Below are 14162 nucleotides of genomic sequence, written 5' to 3'. Positions count from 1 at the left end.
CAAGAAAAAAAATATGATCTAACATGAATTTTCTTGATAAATAAATATGATTGTGTCTGTAACATGTGCATGTAAAATGGCTAGAAATAGCATTTTAGCTCAGCGTAAAACTGACAATTTACACAAGGTTTATTTCTATTTCTTCTGCTCCAAACTTACTTCAATCTTACTTCTCCGTCTGCTCGTATGATAACACATCATAAGAAAGTGTTTCACTGCTGTTCAAATGCACTTTATATCACATAATTTATATGTATAACTGTTTTCCATCTGAAAGTACTAAATATTAAATGAAACAAATGATAATAAAATGCAAAGTAATCTCTTCAGTTATCAAAATACTTTTTAATGTAACTATTCTAAATACCAATGATTTAAATTGTAAATGTAGTGGAATACAGTTACATAATAATAGTTACTTATATTTTGCATTTTTAATATGTAATCCCGTTACATGTATTTCGTTAGTTCTTCAACCCTATATACACTCACCTAAAGGATTATTAGGAACACCTGTTCAATTTCTCATTAATGCAATTATCTAATCAACCAATCACATGGCAGTTGCTTCAATGCATTTAGGGGTGTGGTCCTGGTCAAGACAATCTCCTGAACTCCAAACTGAATGTCAGAATGGGAAAAAAAGGTGATTTAAGCAATTTTGAGCGTGGCATGGTTGTTGGTGCCAGACAGGCCGGTCTGAGTATTTCACAATCTGCTCAGTTACTGGGATTTTCACGCACAACCATTTCTAGGGTTTACAAAGAATGGTGTGAAAAGGGAAAAACATCCAGTATGCGGCAGTCCTGTGGGCGAAAATGCCTTGTTGATACTAGAGGTCAGAGGAGAATGGGCCGACTGATTCAAGCTGATAGAAGAGCAACTTTGCCTGAAATAACCACTCGTTACAACCGAGGTATGCAGCAAAGCATTTGTGAAGCCACAACACGCACAACCTTGAGGCGGATGGGCTACAACAGCAGAAGACCCCACCGGGTACCACTCATCTCCACTACAAATAGGAAAAAGAGGCTACAATTTGCAAGAGCACACCAAAATTGGACAGTTGAAGACTGGAAAAATGTTGCCTGGTCTGATGAGTCTCGATTTCTGTTGAGACATTCAGATGGTAGAGTCAGAATTTGGCGTAAACAGAATGAGAACATGGATCCATCATGCCTTGTTACCACTGTGCAGGCTGGTGGTGGTGGTGTAATGGTGTTGGGGATGTTTTCTTGGCACACTTTAGGCCCCTTAGTGCCAATTGGGCATCGTTTAAATGCCACGGCCTACCTGAGCATTGTTTCTGACCATGTCCATCCCTTTATGGCCACCATGTACCCATCCTCTGATGGCTACTTCCAGCAGGATAATGCACCATGTCACAAAGCTCGAATCATTTCAAACTGGTTTCTTGAACATGACAATGAGTTCACTGTACTAAAATGGCCCCCACAGTCACCAGATCTCAACCCAATAGAGCATCTTTGGGATGTGGTGGAACGGGAGCTTCGTGCCCTGGATGTGCATCCCACAAATCTCCATCAACTGCAAGATGCTATCCTATCAATATGGGCCAACATTTCTAAAGAATGCTTTCAGCACCTTGTTGGATCAATGCCACGTAGAATTAAGGCAGTTCTGAAGGCAAAAGGGGTCAAACACAGTATTAGTATGTGTTCCTAATAATCCTTTAGGTGAGTGTATATATATATATATATATATATATATATATATATATATATATATATATATATATTATGGCTGTCAATTTAACGCGATAATTCAGTGCTATTAAGTTTATAAAAAAAAACGCATTAAAAAAATTATGCAATTAATCTCAATGCCCTGGACCGTAATAAGGAAGATTCCTGAGAAATGCAAGCTTGTAGTACCACCTGTTTACTCCAGAGGGCAGTAATTGAAATTTCAGCTGTGTGGCAAAGCACTGTTTACACAGTGAAGAAAACAACCATCCAGCAGTAGAAGAACAATAACATGCGTTACGTTTTTGCGTTCAAAACACTTGGTGGAGCGCAAATCCGAACTAAGGGATTTCAAGATGTGTTCTAAGTATTAAACTATATTTAACTTGACACAGTGACCTAAAAATTTTATGTTTATGACGCAACGCACCCGAGACACTACACAAGCATGTCTGACGCAGGTGTAAATTGACAGGTCCTTAAACAAGCCCTCATAATAAATCTCCAACTGATTGATAAACTCACTTGTGTAATGGATTGCTGTGAACTGTGTGCCAATGATTGACTTATGATCAATAATATGGTAGTAAACATTACATTGTGTTCTAAAGCTGCTTTTTGTATTGTATTTGTGTATATATATATATATATATATATATATATATACATACAGGCATCCCAACCTGCAAAAAGTCATTTCAGGGAGGTAAATTAAAAATACATGAAATAAAACATCTATTGTATAATTTATACCAGAGGTAAAGTTTGGCGTTGCTTTAGTGCGAAATCTATAATCAATAGTCTCTGTTTAGTGTCAGATGCGATCGGACAGTGATTGGTCGAAACTCCCAGTGGTGGGCGGTCTTTTAAAGCACTGCCTCTAACACAGCGCCCTTCTATCATAGAACCTACAAGGTTAGCAAAGCAACGCCATATTTTTAATTAATGTCTATGGAGGAGATGCCTCGGTGTGCTGAATAAACTACTTTTATGAGGAAACAGCTCATCTTTTAATAAATTAACCACCTGTCCGCTAATATTCAACATGTTTTACATCAAAAAATCATTTTGGAATGAACCATGTGAGGAGTTCACTACAATAAAATCGCTGTTTTATTGGAGAAGAAGCGGACATTATTGCGACAGGTTGGTGTCAGTTTACGGCTCTCCCCATTCATTTGTATGGTATCCGCAAACGGCGACTTACTGTCGTAATACGATAGTCGACAATTACACTCAGTTGAAGAGTGGAGATTATCTCTGGCTGAACTATCCAATGGGGTGGTGGTTCGACGTGACGGAACAACATCCGCGGTTTCTGATTGCTCAACGTCCATATCCTGGACTGGAATGTTGTGATAATCAAACATGATAACGTGAACGACTGATGTTTGGACTGTCAGGAACAGATTTCACATTAGTTACTGTTATATGATACTTATTGAATCACCGAATTAAGGTAAGAAAAACTAGTTTCTTATAAAATCTATAATTGGTAATGGTAGCAGCCTAATAACAGAATGAGATATACAGAGACTTGTAACAAAAAATACCATGGTAATTCCACCTTTATTTTATGCATTTCTATGGTTTGTTTTATTCTAAATATTTTAAATAAAGGAATAATTCGCTCAAAATGAAAATTCTGTTATCATTTACTCACACTCAAGATGTTCTAAACCCATATACGTTTCTTTCTGCTGTGAAACACAAAAGGAGATATAAGGCAGAATGTTAGGGACTGGCAGTCACATGCACTATTTACTTTTATTGTTTGGATGAAAGACATGATGACAATTTTCCGTGGGTGTGAGTGTGAGTGTGAGTGTGAGTGTGAGTGTGTGTGTGTGTGTGTGTGTGTGTGTGTGTGTGTGTGTGTGTGTGTGTGTGTGTGTGTGTGTGTGTGTGTGTGTGTGTGTGTGTGTGTGTGTGTGTGTGTGTGTGTATGTATGTGAGTGTGAGTGAGTGAGTGTGTGTGTTTTAATTACCCCTGTAATGTTCCACATGTTTCAGGTGAAGAATGAGTCGGGTTCTGAATGTTTTGAGGAGTTGGCTGCTCATGGTGTCTGTGATCGCGATGGGAAATACAGTACAGAGCTTCAGAGATCACAGCTTCTTATCGGAGAAACTCTACACGGGCACACCTGATTACGGTCTCAAGATTTTAGTATAACAGCTATGAATTACTAAGTTAAATCAAAATCAAATAATCCACAAAACTTATTCTTGAGTACTGGGATAAAACAGGCAACAGGGCTACATTCGTTAAAACCTTCAGAGACCAGCATAGTAGAATTGCAAGGTTTGTTTACAGCAATTAAGCAAGACCTATTTTTTCATTAGATTTTTTAATTGTTTAGAAACAACACATAACAGTAGCTAACACTGTATAAATATGTGTGTGTGTGTATATATATATATATATATAAAAAATATATTAGCAAATTTTGCTGTAAGATGACTATAGAGTGCAACAGTCTGGTTACAGAAGTAAAAATGGCATTCATTTTTCCGTAGACTTTTTTTTTTAATTTTTCATTGGTTTTTACAGATAACTTCTAAACCTTTAAAGACAGACCTACTGTGAGCTTTGAGGTTGTTAATTGATGGTAATATGCTTCTGTTGAAGTCATCAGTCCACGTTATTTTCTTTTGATGTTGGAGTAAAGGGGTAAGCAATCCATTTACTGCTTTCGAAGTTTACCCTGCGATTGTTTACTTCCACGTTCCAAAACCAGGAAGTGTGCAAAGGGTCCAGAAAGCCCGCCAAACAAGTCCATTTGTGACCGTCCACTCCCATGATGCAATGTGAATGAAGCAAACGAGTCAGTCTCCCTTCACCCTCAAACTACTTGTATATATGAATATTTAGCCATAAACGTAAACTAGATAGTTTCTATACTTAAAATCATTAACCTAAAATCAACAGTTTTATGTATATATTTTTATCATTTTATATTCGATTACGTCATTCACAGTGCTTCATGTGATTGCAATTCAGGCCCTCGTTAAAGACTTAAGAGATGCAAACCTTTGTCGTTTTGTCTGATTTTCAAATACTTTTTTGCTTCAAGTCTGAGTTTGTAATGTTGTGATTCACCTTGGAGCAGGTTGGTTTGGTGCATGGCTTACAACTCTTTTATGAAGAATAATTGGAAATATACTGGCAGAGACTGGCAACCAAGACAGCTGAATAAATGGGTGTGCAATGTTGCGCTCTATTGTATTTCTTTAGCAAGCTGTTACATTAAACTAGATTTTCCGATAGATTGCCCTTGTTTTTTTAAGTCATACAAAATTCACCCAAAACAAAATTAGTTTAAATGAATATTCCAGGTTCAATACAAGTTAAGCTCAATGGACATTTGTTTTTGGCATAATATTGATTACCAAAAAAAAAAAAAATTTCAACGTATCCCTCCTTTTCTTTAAAAAAAGCAAAAATTGAGGTCACAGTTTTTTATCCCCTTTTCTCCCAATTTGGAATGCCCAGTTTCCGCTACTTAGTAGGTCCTCATGGTGGTGTGAATACTCACCTCAGTCCGGGTGGTGGAGAACAAGTGTCAGTTGCCTCCGCTTCTGATACCGTCAATCCGCGCATCTTATCACGTGACTCGTTGTGCATGACACCGTGGAGACTCACAGAATGTGGAGGCTCATGCTACTCTCCACAATCCACACACAACTCACCACACGCCCCATTGAGAGCCAGAACCACTAATCACGACCATGAGGAGTTTACCCCATGTGACTCTACCCTCCCTAGCAACCGGGTCAACTTGTGACGCCCTGGAATCCAACTTGTGACTACAGGGTTGGTAGCGAGCATCAATACTCACTGAGATACCAGACAACCTGTTGTTGATGTTTATTTTTAAACACCGGCTTCCTAAAAACACATTCAAGGAGGAAAAATGAAAATGTATTAATGTGCTTGGGTCTCTGAGGGTTAAAGTTTGCGTACCAATTAATTGTTTAGGATTAATCGGTTATATAAGTTCTGTGTTAATTTACAGTACTGTGGAAAAATATTTGCCCCATCCTGATTTCTTCTGTTTTTGTGTATCTCATAATAAATTGTTTCTAAAATTCAAACAAAATCTAACATAAAGGCAATCTGAGTAAACAATAAGTTATCCAATACCAACTGGGCCTGTGGGGAGAAGTATTTGACTTTTAGTTACTAAATACTAGGGGTGTAACAGTTCTCTGTAAAAAAAAAACGAACCGTACGTTCGAGGAGCATCGGCACCACGGTCGGTTCACCTCACGTTTAATGACACACCTGTAGCACAAGTTTTGGTCAAGAAAACAAAGCGTCAAACAGACAGCCACAGTTACAAACTACGGTAATGCACCTGAATGGATCTGTATATGGATACGCTCCACCTGTATTTCATTTGGGTAAGCTTGATGCCATCACTGCTCTGCAAAAGACCCTTTAACCATAATACAAACCGAACTGTGAGAAATTCGAACTGTTACACCCCTACTAAATCCCCAAATCTATGAAACTGCATTTATAATGGGGTTCAGCTGGACTAGACACACCCAGACCTGATTACTGGCAGCCCTGTTCAATCAAATCAACACCTAAATAAAACTTTTCAGCAGCATGAAGTTGGCTAAAAGAAATTCCAGAAATTATGAGGAAAAATGTGATTGAAATACATCAGTCTGGGAAGGGTTACAAAGGCTCTGGGTCTCCACAGTGAGGGCCATTATCTCCAAATGGAGAAAACGCGGCACAGTAGAGAACCTTCCCAGAAGTGTCCGTCCTTCCAAAATTCCTCCATTAGCACAGCAACAACTCATCCAGGAAGTCACAAAAAAGCCAAGGACAACATCCAAGGAACTGCAGGCCTCTCTCGTGTCAATAAAGGTCACTGTTCATGACTCCACTATCAGAAAAACACTGGGCAAAAATGCCATCCATGGAAGAGTGGTGAAGCTAAAACCACTCCTAACCCAGAAGAACATTAGAGACAGCCTTCAGACAGGCTTCTCTGAATTTTGCCAAAATACACCTTGATGATCCTCGAACCTTTTGGGAGAATGTTCTGTGGACTGATGAGTCGAAAAAGGAACTGTTTGGAAGAGAGGGGTCCCATTACACCTGACATAATTCGAACACAGATTTCCACAAAAAGAATATCATACCTACAGTCAAGCATGGTGGTGGTAGTGTGATGTGTCGGGATGCTTTGCTGCTTCAGGGCAACTTGCAATAATTAAGGAAAACATGAAATCTACTCTCTACCAGAAAATCCTAAAGGAGAACGTCCGGTCATCAGTTTGTGTGTTGAAGCTCAAGCGCAACTGGATTATACAGCAAGACAATTATCTAAAGCAAATGAGTCCACCTCTGAATGGCTCAAAAGAATCTAAATTAAAGTTTTGGAGTGGCCTAGTCAAAGTCCTGACTTGAACCCGACTGAGATGCTGCAGCAGGACCTTAAAAGGGCAGTTCATGCAGGAAAACCCTCCAATGTGGCTGTACTGAAGCAGTACTGCAAGAAAGAGTAGGACAAAATTCCCCCACATCTTTGTGAAAGACTGATCTCCAGTTATCGGAAGTGTTTCATTGATGTTGTTGCTGCTAAAGGTGACACGGCCAGCTATTAAGTTTAAGGGGGCAGTTAGTTTTTCACATGAGTGATATAGGTGCTGGATACATTTTTTACTTATACATTTAAATATATATATTTGAAAACTTTATTTTGTGTTTAATCAGGTTGCCTTTTATTTTATATCTCATTTAAAGATCTAAAACAATTTAGTAATTCACAAAAATCATATTTTTCTTTGCTTGTCACTCAATATTTGTCTACACTGTCAGACGCAAAAAATGTGTAGCCTACTGTCATGTCAAATATTAATAAAGAATTCAATTTAAAGGGGTCATGACATGGTTTTTTTTTTATTGTATTATTATGTTCCCTTAGGTGCAATTATAGTATTAATATATTTTTTTTTAAGAAAAACTTTTAAAATCTAGTGATTTATGACCTTTTCCCACCCTGTTTCTCATACTCTGATTCAAACAGTCTGTTTTGGGGGCGTTTTCCATTTAAGACTTCAGTGTTAACGCCCACTGTTATGATTGGCTAACGTCAGTGCCTATGTATCAATTATTGACGCCCCCAGCCAGAACAATATGCAAGTAAACTAAGTAAAAACACTGTGATTATTCATAATGAATGAAATTGCGCTTTAAAAAGTAGTTTAAAGTTTAAAATAGATTACTTACAGTTTGCGTCGTCGTTGTTCCCAGAATAGTCGGCACGGACTTATCTTTGAGCAACAGTTTTCTGGCAAAGCCAGCATCATATTGAGATTTGTTCTCAAAACAGTCATCCTTAAAATGTACAGAACAAACGCTTAAGTTAACACTGCCGTGACTGGAACGTCCGCAAAAAATAAACTGCATCCATTTTTCCCTGACGTCTGGATCTTTCGGCTGCTTATTCAGAGGTTTTGTTTGACCACAGCCAGGAACAGCACATCTGTGTGGCATCGTAATTTTCCTGTGCACAAGTAGTCTCTGTCAGAGCTCGCTGTCCATCGACTGAACACTTGTGAGGCGCACGGCGATACGAAATGAGCGTAGTCTTGCGCTTAAAGCGTAGTTATCTTGTGCTGGAGGCGGTCATATGCAAACGCTGTTACGTCACTTCTAACCGACACGTCACTTCTAACCATGAATCCAGAACGAGCTGTATTTTGAGTTTGATTAAATAAATGATTCGTTTAGAATGGGGAGGACGTCTTAAAATATTAAACTTGCAGGACGTTTTAATGATACAAAGACCTCTTATATACCAAAAGATCAAGGCAAATTTGGTTTCTCATGTCATGACCCCTTTAATAATGATTTTAAATCTGATTGTCAGCACCTTCGGACAGTATATCTCACGGTTGTTGACAAATTAGCCATATTGAAGACTGACTTTGATCTTTCATTAATATCTACTAAAGGTGTTGACAAGAAGTGTTTATAGTATAGAATAATAGAACACTTAAAGCATTAATTTTAGAAGTAGTACACGTAGAACACGTGAAAGTGCACAAATGTTATGTTTGAACATCCTGGTGTCTAATTCTGCAGTAAACGGACTTCAGGCGAGAACGTTTGGCATCTGGACTCTTCTGTCCTCCATCATCCGCTGCGCCTGTGCAATAGACATTCATAACAGAACGTAAGACTTCATCTCTTATAGAATAATGCTTTGTTGCTATGGCTATGGCTTCATCATGCTGTATACTTGTGCGTCTGTGAAGACTGAAATCCGCTGGAATGAAGTTGGCATTTTGTTTCTCTGATTTCAGGCTTTATCACATCACATTGTGGACGTTTGTTCTGGCACTTGGTCACTTCCTGACAGAAGCGTTCATCTATAAAACGGCTCCTCTGACCATTGGTGTGATGGCGCCTCTGATTGTAGCAAGTGAGCACTCTTACAGGACTCATTCACTTAATAGTATGACAACTAGCCCTGGCCTCCCCTACACAAATGCTCACATCCACAGTATTTATGTAGTCGTGTTGACTTGGAATCAACAGCACTGTATCACCACATTTGAAGAGTAAAGTGTCTCTTTGTGTCTGTAGGTTTCTCTATTGTGGGCATGTTTATTGGGTTCCAGTGTATCGCTGAGACGCAGGAAGTAAGTGGAGCTCGAAAGAAGAAGAGGAACTGAGCATCCAGAGACATTCACTTTGGGCACTGGCAAGGGTACATGTTATAATCGGGCATAATCAGACAGCAAAACATGATTCTGATTGATCCGTTGTTTGTTATGAGCCTGTGCTGCCAGACATATGAGGCCCAAACTAATGACCATTTTCTACTTCAAGATATTTAAAAAAAAATGATGAAAAATTGAAATCTGCGTAATATAAGACAAATTATATTTTTTAGATGATTATTTAGAGTTCATGAGTTCCCAGGTTTGCTGGACACTTGTCTGCTCCAATTCATAATTTTACTCCGTTAAATTTGTGGTTTATTTACATATATTTGTTTAATAAAGAGAGTCATAGATTTTAAATGACTCAAATTATAATGCAATATTATGATGCAATAAATATAACATTAGCTATACCATGAATACAGTTTCTTCATGTCCCAGGGCTTGATTTTTATTAAAAATCTTTTTTTCTGTTTGTTATATGAAGCTCTCATTAAAACTGAATTGGGAACTTTTAACCAGGCCTTCACTTATTTTTGGTACTTTTCAAATGTACAGATTTGACTGTTTTCACCTTGTCCCAGCCTCAGACTTTCAATCTTAAACTATGAATATCCATTATAAAATAAGACATATATAACATGAGAGTGAAATAAACACTAACCATTTCATTATTAATTTTTTTTTAAATATATTTTTCAACAATTACAATTACTAGTTAATCAAGTGGACAAACGTGTCAGAGAAGAGCATGCTTGAGATGAAATATGAGACATAACAAAGAAATAAAGGTATGTATCACTTTTTATCAGCCGTCATTTCCAATCAAGCTGAAATTTTGTCAAATTATGCACAATGAGTGAAAATAAGATTTAATTTTGTGTATTTATGAAACAAAATGTTTGCTATGAAATTAGCCTGAGCAAGACAAGAGGCTATTTTATTTAAAAGCGTTAAAAATGTCATTTCCATTTCGTTCCGTTGCACTCTACTTTCTATAAATTCACTGTGCTAAAAGTGCTGAAGTTGAAGAAATGCCCACATATTACTAATAAGGCTACTATTATGGCTTTTCCTGGAATGCGTGTTATTAATGATGTTTACATGACTCATTTGCATGTTAAACACCTGACCTGCTAACATGCAGAGTACAGACAGCACATGTTTCAGGGGAAATACAAGACATGCTCACAAAAGTAACACTTTGAAAAACTAGTAATCACTCTTTATTATTGAATAAGTGACTCATGAGATTGGACAGATTACTGTATATTCAAAATGATTCTTTACAAATACTCTAAGATGTGAACAACAACAACAACAACACAGAGGAATAACACAATGTAATACATCACATGTCTAACAAGAAAATTATTTAAAAATGTCACACGCATCAGATTAGAGAACACAACAGTTCTGGATATTTAAAGCCATACCAAATGAATAAAATGAATTATCTTAAGGAATCAAATTCATAAAGCATCTTTTTGAAAAGAGACAAAAGTGTCAATATGTGTGCATTTTATTTCTAACTTTGGTCTGATTCATAAACTCTCACTACATAATACACAACAACATATTGTGAACACCGGAGTGGTGGTGGCGTAGTGGCTAAAGCACAGGGCTGTTAATCAGAAGGTCACAGGTTCTAACCCGCGGCCACCACCATTGTGTCCTTGAGCAAGACACTTAGCTCCGGGGGGATTGTCCCTGTAATAAGTGCACTGTAAGTCGCTTTGGATAAAAGCGTCTGCCAAATGCATAAATGTAAATGTAAATATATAAACCCTTATAAATATGCTTGTAAATAGTTTGTTTTCTCGTTTATTCTTAACATCTCTCACCAGTATGAGCCGATCATGTACACGCTTGCAGCACTGTTGCACAGTCGGTCAGTATTGCACTGCGCTATAAAACATGACCACATATTCATCTCTGTATTCTGATCACATCCATGATGCACTCACACAAACCTTTCCACACTCAACCAGTTCGACATGAGTGTCAGTGGTCAGAATGTTGTAAAAACGTCAGTTTCATCATGGTTTTGTTCAAATTGAGCGCAGCTTTATCTGATCTTAAAACTAAATGGGTTTGTGACAAGTGCTGGATACGTTACTCTAAAAAAGTAATTCATTACTAACTACTAATTACATATACTACAGTGTAATTAGATTACTGTACTAATTACTCTGTCTGAAAAGTAAAAATGACTGATTACTAATTTCTTTCTAAAACACTTCTCAACCTCGACCAGATGGAAAATACAAGGATAGACATGAAACTGTTCTTTTAATTATTTCAAATAAATCATATAAAATCAAATTAATTATTCATTGACTGGCCAAATAATTTAAGGGGGCCCATGGCAAATTAGCTTTCCGGATTTGCATACAAATTGACGTCACGGCTGATCAGCTCTATTGGATCCAACAATGCTGCATCCACAGATGGTCGGATCTCCACACATCCCCTGTGCGACTCCAATGGAAATGACTGACTTTCAGTGTATCGTCTGTCATTTGTCAGATGCAGTAAATAGGCGGCATTATTGATAACTTTCTGGGTTAAATAAGAGTGGGTGGTTCAAGCAGCTACAGCAGGCACAGTGCATTTCGACAAAACTGGCACTTATTTTAGGAGATCAATACATTTGAAAGAATATTGCAGGACAATAGCAATAGATAGATTGTCAAGATTAAAAAAAGTTCCTTCACTTGTGCTTAGGCCGTTAATATTGATTTCCAGCATTCTTATCTATTGAGCTAAAATAAATGTATTTTTATTAGTTGTGTAAAGAAATGCATGATCAAATTTCTGTTTCACTAAAACCACATTTGGAATGTAAAGTCTTTAAGCAGCTCATATTTGTAAATGTCTTTTATGGAGTGTAATGTAAGGTCTGTGTGTAAATGCACATATTGAAGAGTGTGCTGCTCTGATGGTTTTCCATCCTCACATCTTGACCTCTTTCACTGGGGACGGTTTTGCATCTTCGGGGTGTTCAGATGATTTCTGAAAAGAAAAAAACAGAATAAATTGAAACATTAATTTTGGAATTATTGATGCAAAACTTTCAGAATTTCTGTTATATTTAAGCCCCGCACCTTTTAGACCATTAAATCTCTCACATGGTATAAAGTCTTAGATGGAAATCTGAATGGAATGGAATCTCTGAATAGAAAGTACCCTGAGCCGTTCTTGACCGAATCAAATCTTATTATCCTTGTCTACAGAATATACCTTTATGCATGTCTATGGATTTACCAAGAGACTTGACATGACTTCCCACAAGATTAAGTAATTTTTAGGCTTATTTATTGGGAGTGAAACACCACCATGACAACAACAACAAAAACAACAACAATATGCAATTACAATGTGCACCAAAGCATTCCATTTCAATTAGACCACTCGCATTCAATGTGATTTTAACTGTGTATTCTTCATTTTTCCACATTCATAAATTGAGGATTATGCTTTTATCAAAAAATATGGTATAGTGTTACTTCAAGAAACGCATCTTTCCCCGCAGAAAGCTGAAAAATCTGGGAAGATATGGGGTGGACATGTTTTCTTTAGTGCTGGCTCAAGTAACAGCAGGGGAGTCATTACATTGATAAATAAACATCTACAATTCAAATGTCTCAAACTGATTAAAGATAAATTAGGAAGAGTCCTTTTTTAGCAGAAATTCAGGGGAAAAGTTTTATTTCGACTAATATTTATGTACCTAACAATGATGATCATGGCTTTTTTATAGATCTTGAAGGGTGGTTACAAGCTGCTAGCAACCCTCATGATATAATGTTGGGAGGAGACTTTAATATTTTGATGGACTCAGTCCTTGATCATAGTGAAGCAAAATTGTGTCAGCCCCCTACAGCAACATTCACAAAATCCTGATTCTCAAAAAAAGTTAAAGGCTGAAATCAGTGTTTATATGGAGACCAACTGGTCCTCAGTATCTTCTGTGAGCATGGCTTGGGAAGCACTTAAAGCAGTTCTTAGGGACCGGATCATGCAGTATGCCTCATTCATAAAAACAAAAACAAAGCACGAGAACTTGTGGAGTTGGAAGGGAATATTAAAAGTGCCGAGGCAGAGTTGAAGTGCCGAATGTCATTTGATGGCCTCAGAGAATTGACCCGACTGAAATACAGATATAATACTATTTTGTCGCGAAAGGTGGTGTTTTGGCTATTGGTCATACTTTGAGTTGGAGGGCAAAGCAGGGAAGCTTTTGGTTAAATATATAAAGCAGAGAGAGTGTTTTTCTACCATTCCCTCAGTGAAATCTGCTGGTGGTGAAATTTTTATCTTGGTCATTGATATTTATAATGCTTTTAAAGAATTCTATCTTGATCTTTACAGTTCCACATCTTCGTCTACTGATGAAGACATTAGAAACTTTGTGGAAGCATTAGAACTCCCTAAACTGACGACTAAGCAAAAAACAAATCTTGATTCTGAGATAACCTTGGAGGAGATTGGCGAGGTAATTAAGGCTCCGGGGCTAGATGGCTTTGCAGCTGAATTTCTTAGCTCTTATACTACAGAATTGGCTCCACTTTTGTTAGAAGTTTATACGGAATAATTTAAGAATGGAAAGCTTCCGTGAACATGACACAAGCTCAGATCAGTCTGACTCTTAAAAAGGACAAAGATCCAAGTGAGTGTAAAAGTTACCGCCCAATTTCACTGATCCTGGCTAACCGATTGAGTAAAGTTATGATATCTCTTATACATATTGATCAGGTGGGG

General features: G+C 37.5%; 2 protein-coding genes across 3 annotated transcripts in view; one reads left to right on the top strand and one right to left on the bottom strand.

Moving 5' to 3' along the window:
• Positions 1-2997: 2997 nt before the first annotated feature.
• Positions 2998-9915, top strand: LOC127662592 (ergosterol biosynthetic protein 28 homolog). Its single transcript, XM_052153850.1, has 5 exons — positions 2998-3165; positions 3720-3859; positions 8815-8905; positions 9036-9154; positions 9319-9915. The coding sequence occupies exons 2-5, from the start codon at positions 3727-3729 to the stop codon at positions 9405-9407; spliced, it is 432 nt and encodes a 143-aa protein (XP_052009810.1). The 5' UTR covers positions 2998-3165; positions 3720-3726; the 3' UTR covers positions 9408-9915.
• Positions 9916-10099: 184 nt separating this feature from the next.
• The window catches only part of LOC127662591 (feline leukemia virus subgroup C receptor-related protein 2-like), a 52449-nt gene continuing 48386 nt past the window's right edge, over positions 10100-14162 (bottom strand). For both annotated transcript variants that reach the window (XM_052153848.1, XM_052153849.1), the window contains one exon: positions 10100-12413. Coding sequence is in view for 1 of the 2 variants with exons in the window: in XM_052153849.1 (XP_052009809.1) it covers positions 12354-12413 (60 nt within the window). In the remaining variant the exon portion in view is untranslated. The remainder of the gene's footprint in view (positions 12414-14162) is intronic.

This window comes from Xyrauchen texanus, chromosome 22, assembly GCF_025860055.1.
Source record: "Xyrauchen texanus isolate HMW12.3.18 chromosome 22, RBS_HiC_50CHRs, whole genome shotgun sequence".
In the NCBI taxonomy this organism is placed as follows: domain Eukaryota; kingdom Metazoa; phylum Chordata; class Actinopteri; order Cypriniformes; family Catostomidae; genus Xyrauchen; species Xyrauchen texanus.
Note: the sequence above shows the minus strand (reverse complement) of the source record. Positions and strands in the feature narration are given on the sequence as shown.